Raw genomic sequence first — 18405 nt, forward strand, 5'->3', positions numbered from 1 at the left:
AGTCCGTGGATTTGAAAAGGCTGGTCATGTCTCTCTGGAGTAGGAAAAAAATACCCCACCCAAGAAAAACTTTCAGGTTTCGTGCAAAACCAAGAGAATGAGCTCATTATTGACACCCGCCCCCTCCTTTCCCTCCCCCCTTTTCCTCCTTGTTCTTTTGGCTCAACCGAAGCCCCGCCTACTTCTTCTTCGAAGGCTTTCAAGTTTTTTTGTGTGCCTTTCTAGCTCCTTTTTGTACTATTGTGTTCCCTGCCAGTGTCCCACCGTGTCCCCCCTCCCTTAGGAAGCTGACACCAAATATCTTTTCCAGCCCAGTTCAAACTTCCTGTTGGCTCGCTCCTCCCTCCCCCCGGCTCTGACCTCTCCTCCCCCGCCCCAGCCCAGCTTCCATCTCTGAGCTCACTCTCGACGTTGACGTTCGCGTTGACTGGCCAGAGTCCGCGAGCCGAGCTCCTCGATTCTCCGACCACCTTGACCTCTCCCTGTTGACTCTCCTCTTCCTCTACGTCCCTCCCAGGGGTAAGTGGCCTCCAAAAATGCTTAGCTAGCACTGTCTGGGAATGTTTGTAGACAGGAAGTGGGGAAGATGTGTAAGAGACACTCCCAACATGAACTGTATGAAATCTATAATGGATGTTCTTGTCAAGCAACTTAGCATTTCCTGTTTGGGTGAAAACTGAAGGACCACCTGCATCATTCCTGTCATGCCTGGAGCATGAACGCCATCTCATTATTCTAACTTTGCCACAGACAGGAAGCTCCAAAGTTATTTTCTTTATTACTCTTCTTCCCCCTTTTTTAAGCTTGACTACTTCTGTTTTTGTTTTGTTTTTTTGGTGTGACCGTTAATGTTTGTTTACTCACCAGGTTCCTCAACTTTACATCACTTCCTGGTTTTGATTCTGCCGCAACCCGTGATTGGCCATGGCCTACCACAGCTTCCTGCTGGAACCAATTAGCTGCCATGCCTGGAACAAAGATGGAAGCCGTGAGTTTGCCTGCACGCCATTGTTAGTCATCACAGCTTGAAAACAAACACTCAGAGAGGCTTGTGATTGGCTCCCAGATGTTAGAAGGTATTTCCTGTTTCCTCACATGGAGGGTGTGATGTCAGAGAGGTACTTTTTTTATAATTAGCAGCAGTAAACGTGCCTTATATGGCCGTTTTTGGCGCCTGTGCTGAACACCAGGAACTCGTAGTGCTGCACAAGCACTTCCTGTTAGTCACTCTTTAGCTGGAAATGTGCGCCAGCGGTGCAAAAAGTACACATCAATGTTAACCAGTGACCATAAATGCAACATTTCGACACAACGACATGGCCAGGAAGAAATAAACCCAGGTTTTTAAAAACTTCCCAGGAAAACTTAGCCAATCATTTGATACCTTGCCAATGCCTGTGTCGAACAGTGCTTAACTTCATTTTACACTTGCAAGAATGTCAGAAATATAGTAGCGTAAAACAGGGTTATAAGGGACAATTTTTGGCCATTTAAAAAAAAAAATGTAAGTCTGCCTTTTCATGTTAAACAGGAAGCTGCTTTGTGATGTTTTTTTCAAAGAAGCATATATTCTTGAACAAATCGTTCAAAAACATTTTCCCGAAAATTGTCCCTTATTACCCCACCGTCCCTTATAACCCCGTTTTACAGTATATATAAATGTTGAAAGTATACAAAACACACATTTTCACAACTTGTGTCAAATCATGTTGGAGTTAAAGGCTGCAAATGCCAACCCCCTTGGAGGTTTTCATGCTTTGATAAATTAAATATAATTTGGCTTCCAAGTCAAAGAGAAGACAAGGAATGCATTAGTATTCACCCCATCAGGTCACTATTTAGTAGATGCAAACATTGGCGATGGAATAGAAACACTGAATTATTTCCAGCATTGCCATAGGATCTCTCAGGATTGAAATTATTACAAATAAATTTGCATGGCAAATGAAAATGAAGTAGGTGGCCCTTGTGGAGAATGTTTGTGTGTCCCAGGTGGAGGCCATAACACAGTAATGGATTCATTAACTTAAGAAAATGATTGTTGCTGCCCTTGTGATTTTCCCACTTTATATGTTTCCTTCCGTTCCATTGCACTTTTTTCCCCCAACTTTTTTCAGAGGTGGCCATCTGCCCAAACAACCATGAGGTCCACATCTATAAGAAGGATGGGACCAAGTGGAGCAGGATCCATGAGCTGAAGGAGCACAATGGGCAGGTGACAGGTGAGATGGGAATCCATGCTTGTACGACTTTCATCAGGTCTCCGCGCTATTACATCATAATTCCCTCATATAGGTCTCACAGGCATCAAATCACGTGCCTATCTCTCCCTACAGGCATCGACTGGGCTCCAGAGAGTAACCGCATAGTGACCTGCGGGGCGGACCGTAATGCCTATGTGTGGACCCTGAAGGAAGGCGCGTGGAAGCCCACCCTGGTCATCCTGCGCATCAACCGTGCAGCACGTTGCGTCAAGTGGTCGCCGCGGGAGAACAAGTTTGCTGTGGGCAGCGGCTCGCGTCTCATCTCCATCTGCTACTTTGAGCAGGAGAATGACTGGTTGGCTTCTTTTCGCTTTTTCTCTCTCTGTGTGTGTGTGTGTGTGTGTGTGTGTGTGTGTATGAGAGATTGAGGCTGTGTTGTGGGTCCTCAGGTGGGTATGCAAGCACATAAAGAAGCCGATACGCTCCACCATCCTGAGTCTGGACTGGCATCCCAACAATGTGCTGCTGGCTGCCGGGTCATGTGACTTCAAATGTCGGTATGTGGGGAAAACTTTTTTTTTTCGTTCTTACTGATGTGTCGTTCATAGTTCATCGTTGAATGCAGCCCATTTGTATTTTTTTAATGTATATTTAAGCAAATTGTACGTTTTTTTTCCCCTCAATGAAGCATTTTAGGCCCAAGAAAATGTAAATGAATCGAATGCATTCATACATTCATTCATTCATTCATTTTCTACCGCTTATCCTCACGAGGGTCGCGGGGGTTGCTGGAGCCTATCCAAGCTGTCTTCGGCCGAGAGGCGGGGTACACCCTGGACTGGTCGCCAGCCAATCACAGGGCACATATAGACAAACAACCATTCACACTCACATTCATACATGTTATGTAGTATTCTACCCTGGTTACTAGGTATCAGTAATCTTACTGTAATGTTGGTTTGCAGCTTTCAATGACCTCACAACAGACGCCATAATCACAACACGGTCTACGTAATCAAGTTAAAACTAAACTCTGAACATCCGACCTCACTTCCTGTCCTTACCCATTCAGCTCTCTTGCAGCCACACACTGTTATAGCTGCTGTTTCGAGTTATAGGCATGTACAAGTGACTATAGGGCTGTTATTTCATGTCTAGAGGGCTCTAATAATGATAAACGTATGTCTTATCTTCTCATATTTCTCCGATATTGGCTGATACTCTTGAGGTCTTTCTATGGCTAATAGTGTCCTCCTAACACACATGCTGGCAGGGTGTTCTCGGCCTACATCAAGGAAGTGGAGGAGAAGCCGAGTCCCACCCCCTGGGGCAGCAAAATGCCCTTCGGAGAGATGCTGTTTGAGTCCGGCGGGTCCGCCGCCGAGGTTGAGAGTGCAGTGGGGGGCGGCGGCTGGGTGCACAGCGTCTGCTTCTCCCACTCGGGCAACCGCCTGGCCTGGACGTCACATGACTCTACCGTATCGGTCGCCGAGGGTGGAAAGACTAACATGTAAGAGCGTGGAGGAAGTGCGTGTGTGTGTGTATGAGTGTGTGACCTTAGTGCGGAATTCCACAGCGTGAGCAGTCTGAGGTCCGACACACTTCCTCTGCTGTGCGTCACCTTCATCACTGAGAACAGCCTCGTGGCCGCTGTGAGTACTCGCAGCAGTCATGCTGACCCCAACGCTGCCGTCACACGCATTGAACTTTTTTTTTTTTTGGTACCGTCAGGGTCACGACTGCTGCCCCATGCTCTTTGTGCTGGACACCGCCAAAGGAGGTTTGACTTTCGGCGGCAAAATGGATGTTCCCAAGCAGGCGGCCCAGAAGGGCATCAGCGCCAGGGAACGCTTCCAGAACCTGGACCGGCGGGCTTCTGAGACACAAAGCACAGACAAGGACCTGAACACCCTGCACAAGAACAGCATCAGGTGCGGCCACTTCATTAGGAACACCTGTACCGTTAGATAACAAATGAGTTGACTGGATGGTGCAAGTGTACCAACTCTTCCCATATGGTAGACATACAGTCATCCCTCTTTATGGCCATTAATTGCTGGAATATTTTCATAGTTATGGTATCTTTATGATTTTCTAAATACAGTTTTTCACATTAGAGCCCTCTAGACATGAAGTAACAAATCACCTCTAGTCATCTTTACACTCCTATTACACAATATAGTAGACATAATCAGAGAAAATAAGGCATAAGTAACTTAACAGCGACTCACATGTTAGCAGTTCCTTGTTTATTTCTGGGGCTGCATGGTGGTTGAATGGTTAGCGCGCGGACCTCACAGCTGTGCATGCATGCATGCGTGGGTTTTCTCCGGGTACTCCGGTTTCCTCCCACATTCCAAAAACATGCTAGGTTAATTGGCGACTCCAAATTGTCCATAGGTATGAATGTGAGTGTGAATGGTTGTTTGTCTATATGTGCCCTGTGATTGGCTGGCCACCAGTCCAGGGTGTACCCCGCCTCTCGCCCCAAGACAGCTGGGATAGGCTCCAGCAACCCCTTCGACCCTCGTGAGGATAAGCGGTAGAAAATGAATGAATGAATGAATGTTTATTTCTGGACGCTGTACTTCCTGCAGTGGCTATAGTCTCCTCAATATATTCTAATGGAGGCTTCAAATGACTTTACACTTGTATTGCGCATGTTGGTCAGCTCTTCCAATGTGTGTATTTCAGCTATATGTCAGTGCTGCAAGGAGGACGGAACCAGTGCACCAAGTTCTGCACCACAGGCATGGATGGAGGCATGTGCATCTGGGACGTCAAGGTGGCCAAAACAAACACACACAATGAGACACGAATGAATCCGTCTTCTGTGGCGTTAATATTGTCTGTTTTTGTCTTCAGACTCTGGAGTCCGCCATGAAGAACCTGAAGATCATCTAAAAGAAAAAAAGAAGTGTCTTTCGGAGAATATGAAGACAAGCGCTCCCTTATTACACAAAGCTTCTCTTGCCGTATGTTAATCAGGTATTATTTTTTTTATATGCAGGTCAAACCAAGCGGACCGCATGTCTGCCAACGGTACTCGATGTTATGGGCTCAGACCGGGTCCACCGCTTTTAAAGCAGTATTTGATATTATAATGAGGATGATGATGATGACGATGGTGATAACCATGCTGAGAGGACGCTGTCCTTCTCCTTAGTAGCTTATGCTGGTCATAATATGCATTTCATCAATAAAATGATTACTTTACAGCGGCCTGCTTGGCCCAATTGCATGTTTGCTAAATGATTCAGATTATCAAACAATGTAAATATTAGTCAATGACAACACACCAATGACAAATGCAGTTTTAAATGAAACTTTGATTATTAATTATCATTGTCCTGTTGCACAATCAAGTTGCTTTCAGCTTGAGGTCACCATCTGCTGGCTGGACATTCTCCTTCAGAAGAAATCATTATTCTATTTATCGCAGCAAGTCAGAAACAGCAAAACAGCTCTGGTTTCTCTCATACTCTAAAACACACACACACACACACAGACAATGATAAACACTTCACTTAATACCCATCTGAAAGGATCTGAGCATTATTATAAATTTGTCATGCTTAGTGGCATCATTAGGCCTATTTAAAATAATTTATTACATTTATTTAATAAATTTAATATTTATTAAATAATTTTATATATTTTATTTGTTTTTTTAATGAAAAATCTCTGACATTTAAAATAATTTATTAAATTTATGTAATAAATTTAATATTTATTAAATAATTATATATATTTTTTATTTATGTATTTTTTTTTACAAAAAAATATCCGACAAATAAGGCAAAAGCAGGCTAATAAGCAAGCCAATAAGCAGGCTAATACTAGCCTACTACAAGTACTAGTAGTAATAATCAGAAGAAAAATGATAGTAATAACAGGCTAATTAATAATATAATAATGATGATTATATAATTGATCACTGTCCACTGGACAGAATGGTTGCCGTGTAGATTGTGTGTACTTGTGTAAATTTAATGGTGGCCTAAAACAATTGAGTATCTCTACTAAATCTGTCCAAAAGTGGGAAAGTTATATCCCAGTTCTTATTTGTTATTTGTTTTGGGTTTTTTTTACAATATTATTTTTTTTAATGTCTACTACATTCATATCCTGTGCATTTGCAGGGGGCTGAGCCCCCCTGTCCTCAGAACCTAGTGATGCCCCTGGTCATGCTCTCAAATATATCCATCCATCAGCGTGGCGGGGGTATGCTGGAGCCTATCCCAGCTGTCTTCGGGTGAGGTGCGGGGTACACCCTGGACTGGTGGCCAGCCAATCACAGGGCACATATAGACAAACAACCATTCACACTCCTACCTATGGACTTTTTCTAATCTGTATAATGTGCTTTGCCAAGGCGGCCTTTGTCGCCATCCAGCGGCAGTTAGAAGTACTGCACCCGGAAAACCCCGATGAGCCTGAGCGACTTGGCTTTCTTTCCTCTCTGACACCCACAAGCGGCTGTCGCTTGGCCACATATGACCCCCCCCCCCCCCCCCTCTGAAAAACTTAAACCATATACCCCTTGCCCCTACTTGATAGGATGCAGCTCAGCAGCCCCGTCGGGAGGCTCCTTGAGGTGAGGATGCTGATGATTAGTTCCCGTGACGTCACCAAAGTCTTCCCCCGCCTCGCCAGATCTCACCCCTCCTCCGCAGAGACCAGCATCACGGATCAGACCCGAAGCTCAGGCAGGCAGGAGTGGACTGAAAGTGGCCGCCATCGTGTCTGCTGTCAACTGTTGATTATTGCTTCTGTCAATGACTCTTGGAAGGTAAGGAGACATCTTTGTATCTTTGCCTCCTCTTCCTCCTCCTCCTCCTCATCATCCTCCTCGCTGCTCTTGTCGCCGAGCAACCACACAGTGATGAAGGAGGGTGATGCTGAGATGGAATGGTATCATTATCTTTGTCAAACGGCCTGACGAGCATCATTCCGGACGCGTTGATGCTTTCTGTTATTCCTCCTGCACGCGTGGACGCATTTTCCAGCCCATACGGTGCTGCCACGGTGCCGTACCCACGCCGCCATCCGTCACTCCTCTCTTTGCATTCTTCTCACATCACAAAGTCTGTTGGCTTTTCATCACGTTTCCCTGCAAGATCAGGGTAACATAAATCGGCTTTCTTTATCATTTGAGTGCCTCTGAAATATTATAGTAGAAAATATGACTGCTCGTAATGAATTTACACACATCTTTATTTGGATTGGTTGTCACAAAATATGCATTTATTTGTTTCCATTTATTATAACATTTATAATAATATAACATTTATTTTAATTTGATATATAAATAATTTATTTAAATTTTGCCTGTATTATTTAGTCTGAAATATTATAATATTATCATTATAAAAGTGGTATATTCATATTTCAATGGTATAAATATAACCACACAGCTTTATTTGGATTGGATGTCATAAAATATGCATTTTATTGTGATAAAATATAATAACATTTATTTTTATTTAATATATAATTAATATATACTTTATTTAATATTTTGCCTGTATTATTTGCTTACTGAAATATTACAATATTATCATTATAAAAGTGTTATATTCATATTTAAATGGTATAAATATAACCACACAGCTTTATTTGGATTGGTTGTCACAAAATATGCATTTTTATTTGTTATAAAATATTATAACATTTATTTTTATTTAATATATAATGTATTTAATATTTTGCCTGTATTATTTGGTCACTGAAATATAATAATAAAAGTGGTATGTTCATATTCAAGTGGTATAAATATAACAATTGTTTATATTATTTTTCTTAGTAATTATAGTATTTGAAATGATAAACAAATACAGTGAAAAAGGTACGTACGTTTGGTTTTCCCTTCTAAATGACTAGTTGTTGGGATCAGCCATTCCAGGTAAATATGTATATCATATAGCAGACAAGTACAAGTATACAGAAATTGTGCAATAATAATTTAAACAAAAATAGGCAGGTGCATAAATTTGGGCCTCCCCCAACAGAAAAATGACATCAATATTTAGTAGATCCTACATTTGCAGAAATAAATGCTTCCAATGAGGGTCTGGATTCTGGTTGAAGGTATTTGTGACCATTCTTCTTTCCAAAACATCTCCAGTTGAGTCAGGTTTGATGGTGTAAATCACTCTGCGGATTTCCAATAATATTTAGGTGTGCGGACTGAGATTGAGCCATTCCACTGTTGGCAACAATCTGCTGATACTGACTGGAACCCAGTCCAGCCCCATAAAATGATGGAACCACCACCAAATGTTACTGTGGGTAGCAAGTGTTTCATTTGGAATGTCGTGTTCTTAATCCACCATGCATACCGCCCCTTGTTATGTCCAAATAACTCCATTTCACTTTCATCGGTCCACCGTACCTTATTCCAAAATGAAGATGGCTTGATCCCAACAATATTATAAAGGATTTTTATATTATTATTTTATTATTATTAATAATATATTCTATATTATTATAATTATAAAGGAAAATCTTCAAAATATCATGGGTGCCCCAACGTTTTCATACCGATGTGTTTAACTTGGGCTGCACGGCGCCGAGTGGTTAGCGTGGGGACCTCACAGCTAGAAGACCCAAGTTCAATTCCACCCTCGGCCATCTCTGTGTGGAGTTTGCATGTTCTCCCCGTGCATGCGTGGGTTTTCTCCGGGTACTCCGATTTCCTCCCACATTCCAAAAACATGCTAGGTTAATTGGTGACTCCAAATTGTCCATAGGTATGAATGTGAGTGTGAATGGTTGTTTGTCTATATGTGCCCTGTGATTGGCTGGCCACCAGTCCAGGGTGTACCCTGCCTCTCCAAGACAGCTGGGATAGGCTCCAACACAAATATAGCATCAATGAATGAGATGAGATGAGGCGTACCTAATGAAGCGTCCAATGAGGAGGGCGTGTGTTTGGATGGAGGATGAAGTGATTGAGCCACTTTATCACCACTAAGTGGAAGGACCGTTGCGTGGCGTCATGCATGCTACACCGCAAGCCTATCCGGCCCTCACGGTGTTGTCTTGTGTTGTGGTGCGTGTCTCCAGCGGACCGGCCTGTGGCCTGCTAATTATCAGCCATCTTGATGGAGTGGTTAACGAGGCCGCCAGAGCCTGCTGGGTCTGGCAGGGAGAAAGTCACTCAGCAATTGGCTCAGTCGTGCTTCCAGGCTTGATTTTTTTTTTTTGGGACAGCGTGGTGTGTGTTTGTGCCGGGTCACTTTGTATTGCTAGCTGGAAGGGGGAGAAGATGGGTGGTGTGCATGTGGAAGCTATTATCCACATGCATCATGACCATGACCATCAGAAGTACCGGGACACTCTTTGCTTGGACCAGACGCTCTTTAACCCTCTTTCAAGATTTTGTGTTTTTATATCTTTAGAACGACTCCGGTTTCCTCCCATATTCCAAAAACATGCTAGGTTAATTAGCGACTCCAAATTGTCCATAGGTATGAATGTGAGTGTGAATGGTTGTTTGTCTATATGTGCCCTGTGATTGGCTGGCCACCAGTCCAGGGTGTACCCCGCCTCTTTGCTGAAGACAGCTGGGATAGGCTCCAGCACCCCCGCGACCCTCGTAAGGAAAAGCAGTAGAAAATGAATGAATGAATATGTTTAGAACACACACAAAAGAGAAACATATGGCGTATAACAGGGGCCTCAAACTCGTGTCCTGCGGGCCACATTTGGCCCGCGGGCCGCGTGTTTGAGACCCCCGCCTTAATATCAAAGTTTAATGCGGCCCGCGCAAGTTTGATATGGATGCTGTATGGTATCATGTACCTAGAAAAAATTATTACGTTTGATTAATGTTCGTGTTAAAGGTTAAATAACTGTTAATAGTTATCCTCCCTATCCGTGTGGAAGTGGTAAGTTTTTGGCTATTTAAGTTTAAAGGAAATAACTTGAAGGCTACCGTTTAGGTCGCTAGCTCTCTAGTTTGCGAGTTAGCATGTGTCTCAAGACACTGCAGTTGCGCAATATGTTGTAAATAAAAAAAGTATAAATGTGAATGAAGAAGAGAAAGTGAAACTGAACTGTCGTTTAAATAATCGAGTGGCAAGAAACAACAACAACAACCGTTTCTTGCTGCTGTACACGAGGTGGTCACTGAATCTAGGTCTCTTATGAAATCTGCCTCCGCAAAAGTGTGTGTGTGTGTGTTGATGTGCCGGCCATGTTTGCATCTTGCCGCCCCGTGTGCCTTGCAGCACCTTAAATTTAAATGAAATTACACAGGAGCACAAATGTGTTCTGGTGAGCATCCCTTTGGCTGGGTGGTTGCCATGGTGACAGTGACATCACTCTGGGAGTCACCGCCTCCTCACAGGCTGTTGCGCTTGTCTGGGTTTCCCTGCAAATTCTGTGTGTGTGTGTGTGTGTGGAGGAAAGAAGAGGTCGGTCGTCCTGCTCCTTTTCTCGTTGCCAGGCAACCAAAGTCTGTCACAGCAACACGTAGAAGCATGACGTGTGGTTGCCAGGCAACATGGTGCACCTTGACGATGCAGATGTTCCCAGACGACGTGACATAACACGACGTGTCCGTACTGATTAGAGATTAGAGCTATTTTTAACGACACAAGTCGTTTGTCAGCCTCGGTCCGCCCAAAAAGCAAAGAGGTTGCCCTGCATATTTCATCTTTTTTTTTTTTACTGTTTGCAGGTTTATGAACAACCGTGTTCCTTCTAACAAGAGATACCAGCCCACTGACTATGAGCATGCAGCCAACTGCGCCACGCATGCGGTAAACACACACACACACACACATCACTTTTCCGTGTCACAGCAGCTAGTGCTTCCTGTACGCCGGTTGACCACAAGAATGAATGATAAATAATCAAATGTCAAATAAGTACAGGATGTGATCAATCATGTACTGTAGAGTATATGCATACATGCAGTACAAAATGTACATCAGAAATGGAAGCGGTAGCTTTTAGCCACGCCTCTTCTACCAATCACATTAAATCCCAGCAATCAATGTGGGAAGAAAATGCATTGTATGTACACAGTGGGGCGGCACGGCGGTCGAGTGGTTAGCGCGCAGACCTCACAGCTAGGACCAGGGTTCAATTCCACCCTCGGCCATCTCTGCGTGGAGTGTGCATGTTCTCCCCGTGCATGCGTGTGTTTTCTCCGGGTACTCCGGTTTCCTCCCACATTCCACAGCTGGGATAGGCTCCAGCACCCCCGCGACCATCGTGGGGAAAAAGCGGTAGAAATTCATAGAAAATGAATGAATGAATGAATGAATGTACACAGTGACCACATGCAATGAGTATACAGCGTATACTCCGGTATATGATATACTATATGCAGGTATGCAGGTACACTTGTTTCCTTTGAATGCAACTACAGATGTCGTCATGGTTACATAAATAGCTCATAAGAGTTTCATTAGAAAGAGGTTCCCTTGATCATAACCAAAATGACTGAAGTTCTTCCATGAAGCCTCGTAGTGTCTGGTATGAGCTGTTTTTGTTGTCATTCTGATATTTGTCCAAATTAAGGTACCTTTAGTTGTGCCAGCCATTCAAAAGAACTACAAAGTGAAGATTAAAAGGCTGGTCTAATCATATTTTCCATGCTTGACTAGAAATGTGTGATAGAATATGAATATGAATATGACCTACATGTAGATGTCGATAACAACCTGAGCAAAAGTAGGAAAGAACTTTTTTCTTCTTCTCAATGCTCTGCAATCAGCTTAGGAAGTCATGATCACACAATGAAGGGCATAAAAGAAAGTGTTGCTGTTAGCGTGTACCTGAATGTACCAAACATGTGTGACTGCATCTGCACGTAGTTATGGATAATCCCCAGCCTGCTGGGCAGCTCCCTGCTGCACTTCCAGTCGGAAGACCAATGGGAGCGCGTGTCGGCCTGGGTGTACGGGGCGGGTCTCAGCTCCCTCTTCACCATCTCCACCCTCTTTCACACTGTGGCCTGGAAGAAGAGCCACCTACGGTACACACACACACACACACACACTGATGTGTAATGTTGGAGTGGTGTTGCTTCATAAACAAACAACACTGTGTTTCCTTGTTAGGAGTGTGGAGCACTGTTTCCACATGTGTGACAGGATGGTGATCTATTTCTTTATTGCTGCCTCTTACGCTCCTTGGTGAGTGTTTGTTTTCTCACGCAGTTAAAAAAAAAATACAGTGGTGTCTTGGTTAACATCCGACTCAAACCAAAACAGACTCTAACCAAGGCAGGTTTTCAATTTTTCAATTTTTTCCAGTTTTCATGTCAATCCAATTCATCTATTTTAAACACCCCAAACTGATAAGATAAGATATGCCTTTATTCATCCCTCAGAAATTTGCATTGCAGATTGAGTACAGAATCAGTTAAGTAGTACAAAATACACAATATAAAAAATAAACAATATAAACAACTCAAGTATTAACAAACCAACAATTTTACCCAGAGTTATATATAAAATAAAATAAAAACAACCCAAGTATTAACAAATTAACAATTTTACGCAGTGTTATATACATTTTATATTGCAGATAATATGAAATGAGATGAAATATATGACCAGTATATACACTATGAGATCTTGCTACTGAGTTAATATGAGGCATTATAAAAATTCTGCACTTAAACTTAATATATTGCACTTAGAGCCTTAATATTACACGTGGAGCTTGATCAGATATTGCACAGTGAATGGAGTTTGGAATAACTATACTGAATATGAAAACAAAGTATTGCACAAATGTACATAGCGGTGTAGAAGTCTATTGGGAGCAGTGCTGGTTGTACAAACAAAATACAGTTTATAGACAATAATGATAGTTTTATATGCTTGGAGGGTGATCCCTTTTTTATTATTATGATTTATGATTCTGGACTCATGCCACAAAAAAACTTCTGTTAAAGGCTTTCTAACCTGCACGGTTTTAACCGAGGTTCCACTGTATTTAATTTCTACCTGATACGGTAAGATACGGTATTAGAAATCTTCATGTTCCACCCCAGGCTGAACCTCAGAGAACTTGGTCCCTGGGCCATCCACATGCGCTGGCTGGTGTGGGTCATGGCACTGTCGGGAACCACCTACGTCTTCTTCTTCCACGAGAGGTTGGTGCAGCCTCTCCACCTGGAAGAAAAGGTAGCACGTTGATGAAGCTGACTAACGTATGCTTGGCATCCTCCAGGTACAAGATCATGGAGCTTATCTGCTACACGGTGATGGGCGTCTTTCCCGCCTTGGTCATCCTCTCCATGGTGAGCACCGCACGGCATCTTACACGCTACCCAAGTGGGCAAACGCGAACCAGTTCAAGATTTTTGCCAAAATTTGGCGGTCGAGTGGTTAGCGCGCAGTCCTCACAGCTAGGAGAACAAGGTTCAATTCCACCCTCGGCCATCTCTGTGTGGAGTTTGCATGTTCTCCCCGTGCATGCGTGGGTTTTCTCCGGGTACTCCGGTTTCCTCCCACATTCCAAAAAAAAACATGCTAGGTTAATTAGTGACTCCAAATTGTCCATAGGTATGAATGTGAGTGTGAATGGTTGTTTGTCTATATGTGCCCTGTGATTGGCTGGCCACCAGTCCAGGGTGTACCCCGCCTGGGATAGGCTCCAGCACCCCCGCGGCCCCATTATTATTTGTCCATTTAAACATCAAGCAGTGGTTAGCACGCAGACCTCACAGCTAGGAGACCAGGGTTCAATTCCACCCTCGGCCATCTCTGTGTGGAGTTTGCGTGTTCTTCCCGTGCATGCGTGGTTTTTCTCCGGGGACTTCGGTTTCCTCCCACATTCCAAAAAAAAAACATGCTAGGTTATTTGGCGACTCCAAATTGTCCATAGGTATGAATGTGAGTGAATGGTTGTTTTTCTATATGTGCTCTGTGATTGGCTGGCCACCAGTCCAGGGTGTACCCCGCCTCTCGCCCGAAGATTGCTGGGATAGGCTCCAGCACCCCCGACCCTCATGAGGAAAAGCGGTAGAAAATGAATGAACAAAAAAATGTACAGCTGACTAAGGAAGATGTCTTTCAAAGCCCGCCTTAATGTTCTTCCTCATCACCTCCATCCATCCATTATCCTCTTCCAAGCCGGAACAGTCAGGCTTGTGTGAGCTGCTGGTGGGTGGAGCCTTCTACTGTCTGGGCATGGTCTTCTTTAAGAGCGACGGCATCGTGCCCTTCGCTCACGCCATTTGGCACCTCTTTGTGGCCATGGGGGCGGCCGTGCACTACTACGCCATCTGGAAGTACCTCTACGCCCGACCCGTCAGCCCTGTCCGGACGTCCAGATGACAGCGTCGCTGATCCCTCCGACTACCGGCCCCGCTATAGAACATTCCGGGCCACTTCTAAGTGGCTGCAGTTTCCTTCCGGGGGCGTGTTGGCTGGTCTGGGAGCATCTGCAGGTCCACATTCAGTGTCTTTGTGTCAACTGTTTACACTCGCTGTGTTGGCTTTGCTGTTTATTTCCATATCGCAGCGCGCTTGATGGTGTTTGTGGTGTTCACAACTTACTTTGACGCCGATTTGCCCATATAGAGGGTGTCCAAAGTGAGGCCTGGCGGCCATTTTTTGGCTTTCGGCATATGAATGAAACTGAAACTCTCATTTGCTCCGTCACCTGAAACACGAAGCTAACATGTTCTGTTCAGATATAGCCAAGCGTCGTTTCATTGCTTTTAGCAACTTTAATGTCGAAAATGTATCAGTGTGGCCCCCACATCCTTCAGTTTTTCAAAAGTTTGGTTTACAGTCGTCCCTCGCTATGTCCCGGTTCAAACATCGCTCCCTCTCTCTATTGCGTTTTTTCCTAAATGAATGAATAATTGATTGCTGTTTTGTGGTTGAATACACATATATACATATAAATGTATATTTTAGCCACTTGTACTTATTCTTTGTGTAAATTAGGCATTTGCAAGCGTACAATCGCTAAATCAGCTAAAATGCATATACAAGGCAGAAGAAGCATTGTACTGTAATTGTGGATGTTATATTCACCATTGGCCACTAGGGGTCAGTCATTGTTTGATGAGACAGGCACTCCTCACTAAGGTTCCCAAGGGAACATATTTACTGTGACACCTGCTCAAACAGGAGTTTTACTGACGTCTTAAATGGCTTATTTACTCTTGTTTTGTCTACTGTATTGGGTAATAGGAGTATAAAGCCATTTAGTCTGTTGTATCTTATTTATGTTGTATTTTCATCTACTATATTAGGTAATCAGGCGACTATATGGGTGTAATTCCATGTATATTTATTATTTTATTTATTAACATTTTCTATTTATTAATATTTAATCCTAATCTGGTCTGGGTCCAATGAGCCGCGATAAACGAGGGACGACTTATTGTGTTTTTTTTTATGGCAAACACACCGATATATTTATATTTGTAATCAGTGTGCTTCCATATAAGCAGGTTAGTTTCTGACCACAGTATGTACTACAGTGTTTACGCAGGACAGTAAGGGGGGGTGATTTTATGCTTTATTTGATTCAGGGGAAAGTCGACACTGCCACTTCTTTTGGTGGTTTGTTTTTACTGCCACAAGTGACACGCGCCACATGTTGAAGTGCACCCAGAGCTCCATATCGTGTGTTCTGAAACCTTCAAAGTCCCGTTTACGTGGCACATTTGATGGGAAAGTGAAACGGTACAGTTGGTATTGTTGAACAATCTGGCCCGATATGAAGCCATCTCAGGTGTGTGTGTGTGTGTGTGTGTGTTATATCATCCAAAGCCTCTCTGGTCTATGTTTACACATGAATGCATGACTTCAATGAAACAGGATGTGTATATACTAGTTAAGAAACTGTGTAATGTTTCAAACATGCCTGGAGTTGAGCATCTTTCCCAGCAGCAGCAGCAGCAGCAGGAGGCTACCTCTCAGGATTTTTGCATCATCGGATCACTGCAGAAGCTGCTTCCCTTTAAGTCCACATTCCTAAGTACGGCACCGTACAGCTGTCCCAAACATCCTTTGATTATCATTTATAATAATAATAATAAAAAATTTTAATATAATAATAAAATTATTATCAATTATATCATTATAATACTACTACTACTAATAATAATACAATTTAATATAATAAAAAATATTATTCTATTAATATTATATAATATATATATTATTTAATAATAATAGTAATAATTAATAACTATAATAATAATTATTATCATTATTCTATTATTATTATTAGTGTTGTTAATATTAACAAAAATATTATATAATTATAACATATTATATATAATATTAATATTTTTTATAATTTAATTATTATAAAATAATATATAATTATATTATTATATTATTATGTTATATATTATATTACTAATATATTATTATTATTATTATTATTATTATTATTATTATTATTATTATTATTATTATTGTTATTATTATTGTTATTATTATTATTATCATCAAAGCCTGTATAGATCCAACACACAGAGAAAAGAAGAAAGCTTTGGGACACAATTGAACCTCTTTTGAGTTATTGGTCCAAGAAAAAAAGGCTGATTGCAGCTTTGAGTTGGTGTCCAAACACACTGTGTGTGTGATTCATGCTGCTTTCTTCACTACACGACAACACAAAACCAGAACTAACCTTCCTCTTTTCCCCACAGGTACTTCTGTTTTTAATACAGACAGATAAGGTCCTAATTTCACATCACATGATTACGTTTTCAGATGTTTGAATAAGTGTTTGCCCCCTTCCTGATTTCTTATTTTTTGCATGTTTGTCACACTTAAATGTTTCAGATCATCAAACAAATGTAAATATTAGTCAATGACAACACAAAAATGCAGTTTTTAAGTGATTTTTTTTTTTTGCTAAAATGGACACATCCAAAGCTCCATGGCCCTGAGTGAAAAGGTGATTACCCCCTAAAGCTAATAAGTGGTTGGGCCACACTTAGCAGAATCAACTGCAATCACCTTCAGCAGAATTCATGCTTCCTTTTATCACAGCAAGTCATCCAGGTCCTGAAGCAGCAAAACAGCCCCAGACCATCGCACTACCACCACCATATTTTACTGTCGCTATGATGCTCTTTTTCTGGAATGAGGTGTTACTTTTACGCCAGATGTAATGGGACACACGCATTCTAAGAAGTTCAACTTTTGTCTGGTAAGACCATAGAGTATTTTCCCAAAGGTCTTGGAGATCATCAAGATGTTTTCTGGCAAAATGTTTTTGCTCAGTGTCTTTCTTAGGCAAGTGAGTCCTGCACTTCTTTGGACGTTGTTGTGGGGTCTTTTGTGACCTCTTAGATGAGTTGTGGCTGCGCTCTTGGAGTCATTTTGGTCGGCCGGCCACTCCTGGGAAGGTTCACCACTGTTCCATGTTTTGGCAATTTGTGGATAATGGCTCTCACTGTGGTTGGCTGGAGTCCCAAAGCTTTAGAAATGGCTTTATAACCTTTTCCACACTGGTAGATTAACAAGCACTGTAACAAGCACTTTTTCCACACAGGACCATGTAGCTTTGGATGTTTTGTCTGCCTCAATAATAAAAAGTTTGAGCTGTGTTGTTATTGACTAACTATGAAGCATTTTAGGGTGATAAACATGCAAAAAACAAGAAATCAGGAAGGGGGCAAACACGTTTTCACAACACTGTATTTGAATGATGAAAGTGTTTCACGTCACATCTCGCCGAGAAGTGCTTCATGTGTCTCACGCTTAAAATGTCATGGCGGCGATGGAGTGGAGGGACGTTGGAGGTGGAGTTTGAGCCGATTTTAGAATGAATATAACATAGAAATATGTGAACTAGAAATTGTTCTTTTGTGTTTCTATCTACCGTGTGATTGTGAAACTGCTGACTTCTTTCTGACATTTAAGATGAGTCAAAAGGTTTTATTGTGACTGTGGTGCTTCTGTGCTGTGACATGATGCCAACAATGCTTTTATCTTTTCTATTTCTCTTGGAGTAATAATTAAAAACAAGCTTTTTCATGCACTCCGCTTGGCAATTTTGTTACCATGTTTTTGAAAACACAGCAACTTTTGTGGCTTGTGTGGCACATTCAGTGTGATGTACGACTCAATCTCCTGCTAAAGTCATGGAGCATTACATGGACTGATAAAGCAGCTGTGAGACATCCCCTGGACAATCTCTCTAATGCTGCATTTTATGGCTTTAAAGTGGGTGTCCAAAGTGCAGCCTGGGGGCC

The 18405-nt window shown here is 42.3% G+C and overlaps 2 protein-coding genes across 2 annotated transcripts; both read left to right on the top strand.

Moving 5' to 3' along the window:
- The first annotated feature begins 302 nt into the window (after positions 1-302).
- LOC131133854 (actin-related protein 2/3 complex subunit 1B-A-like) lies at positions 303-5440 on the top strand. Its single transcript, XM_058078967.1, has 10 exons — positions 303-519; positions 868-988; positions 2118-2222; positions 2337-2559; positions 2654-2761; positions 3478-3714; positions 3781-3856; positions 3936-4135; positions 4899-4989; positions 5070-5440. Exons 2-10 carry the CDS (start codon positions 925-927, stop codon positions 5106-5108), a joined length of 1143 nt encoding a protein of 380 aa, XP_057934950.1. The 5' UTR covers positions 303-519; positions 868-924; the 3' UTR covers positions 5109-5440.
- A 1299-nt stretch (positions 5441-6739) lies between these two features.
- Positions 6740-16285, top strand: LOC131142074 (monocyte to macrophage differentiation factor 2-like). Its single transcript, XM_058091643.1, has 7 exons — positions 6740-6996; positions 10891-10972; positions 12035-12195; positions 12281-12355; positions 13222-13323; positions 13401-13470; positions 14306-16285. Exons 1-7 carry the CDS (start codon positions 6983-6985, stop codon positions 14507-14509), a joined length of 708 nt encoding a protein of 235 aa, XP_057947626.1. The 5' UTR covers positions 6740-6982; the 3' UTR covers positions 14510-16285.
- The last annotated feature ends 2120 nt before the right edge of the window (positions 16286-18405 follow it).

Source organism: Doryrhamphus excisus, chromosome 1 (assembly GCF_030265055.1).
Source record: "Doryrhamphus excisus isolate RoL2022-K1 chromosome 1, RoL_Dexc_1.0, whole genome shotgun sequence".
NCBI classification, from domain to species: Eukaryota; Metazoa; Chordata; class Actinopteri; order Syngnathiformes; family Syngnathidae; genus Doryrhamphus; species Doryrhamphus excisus.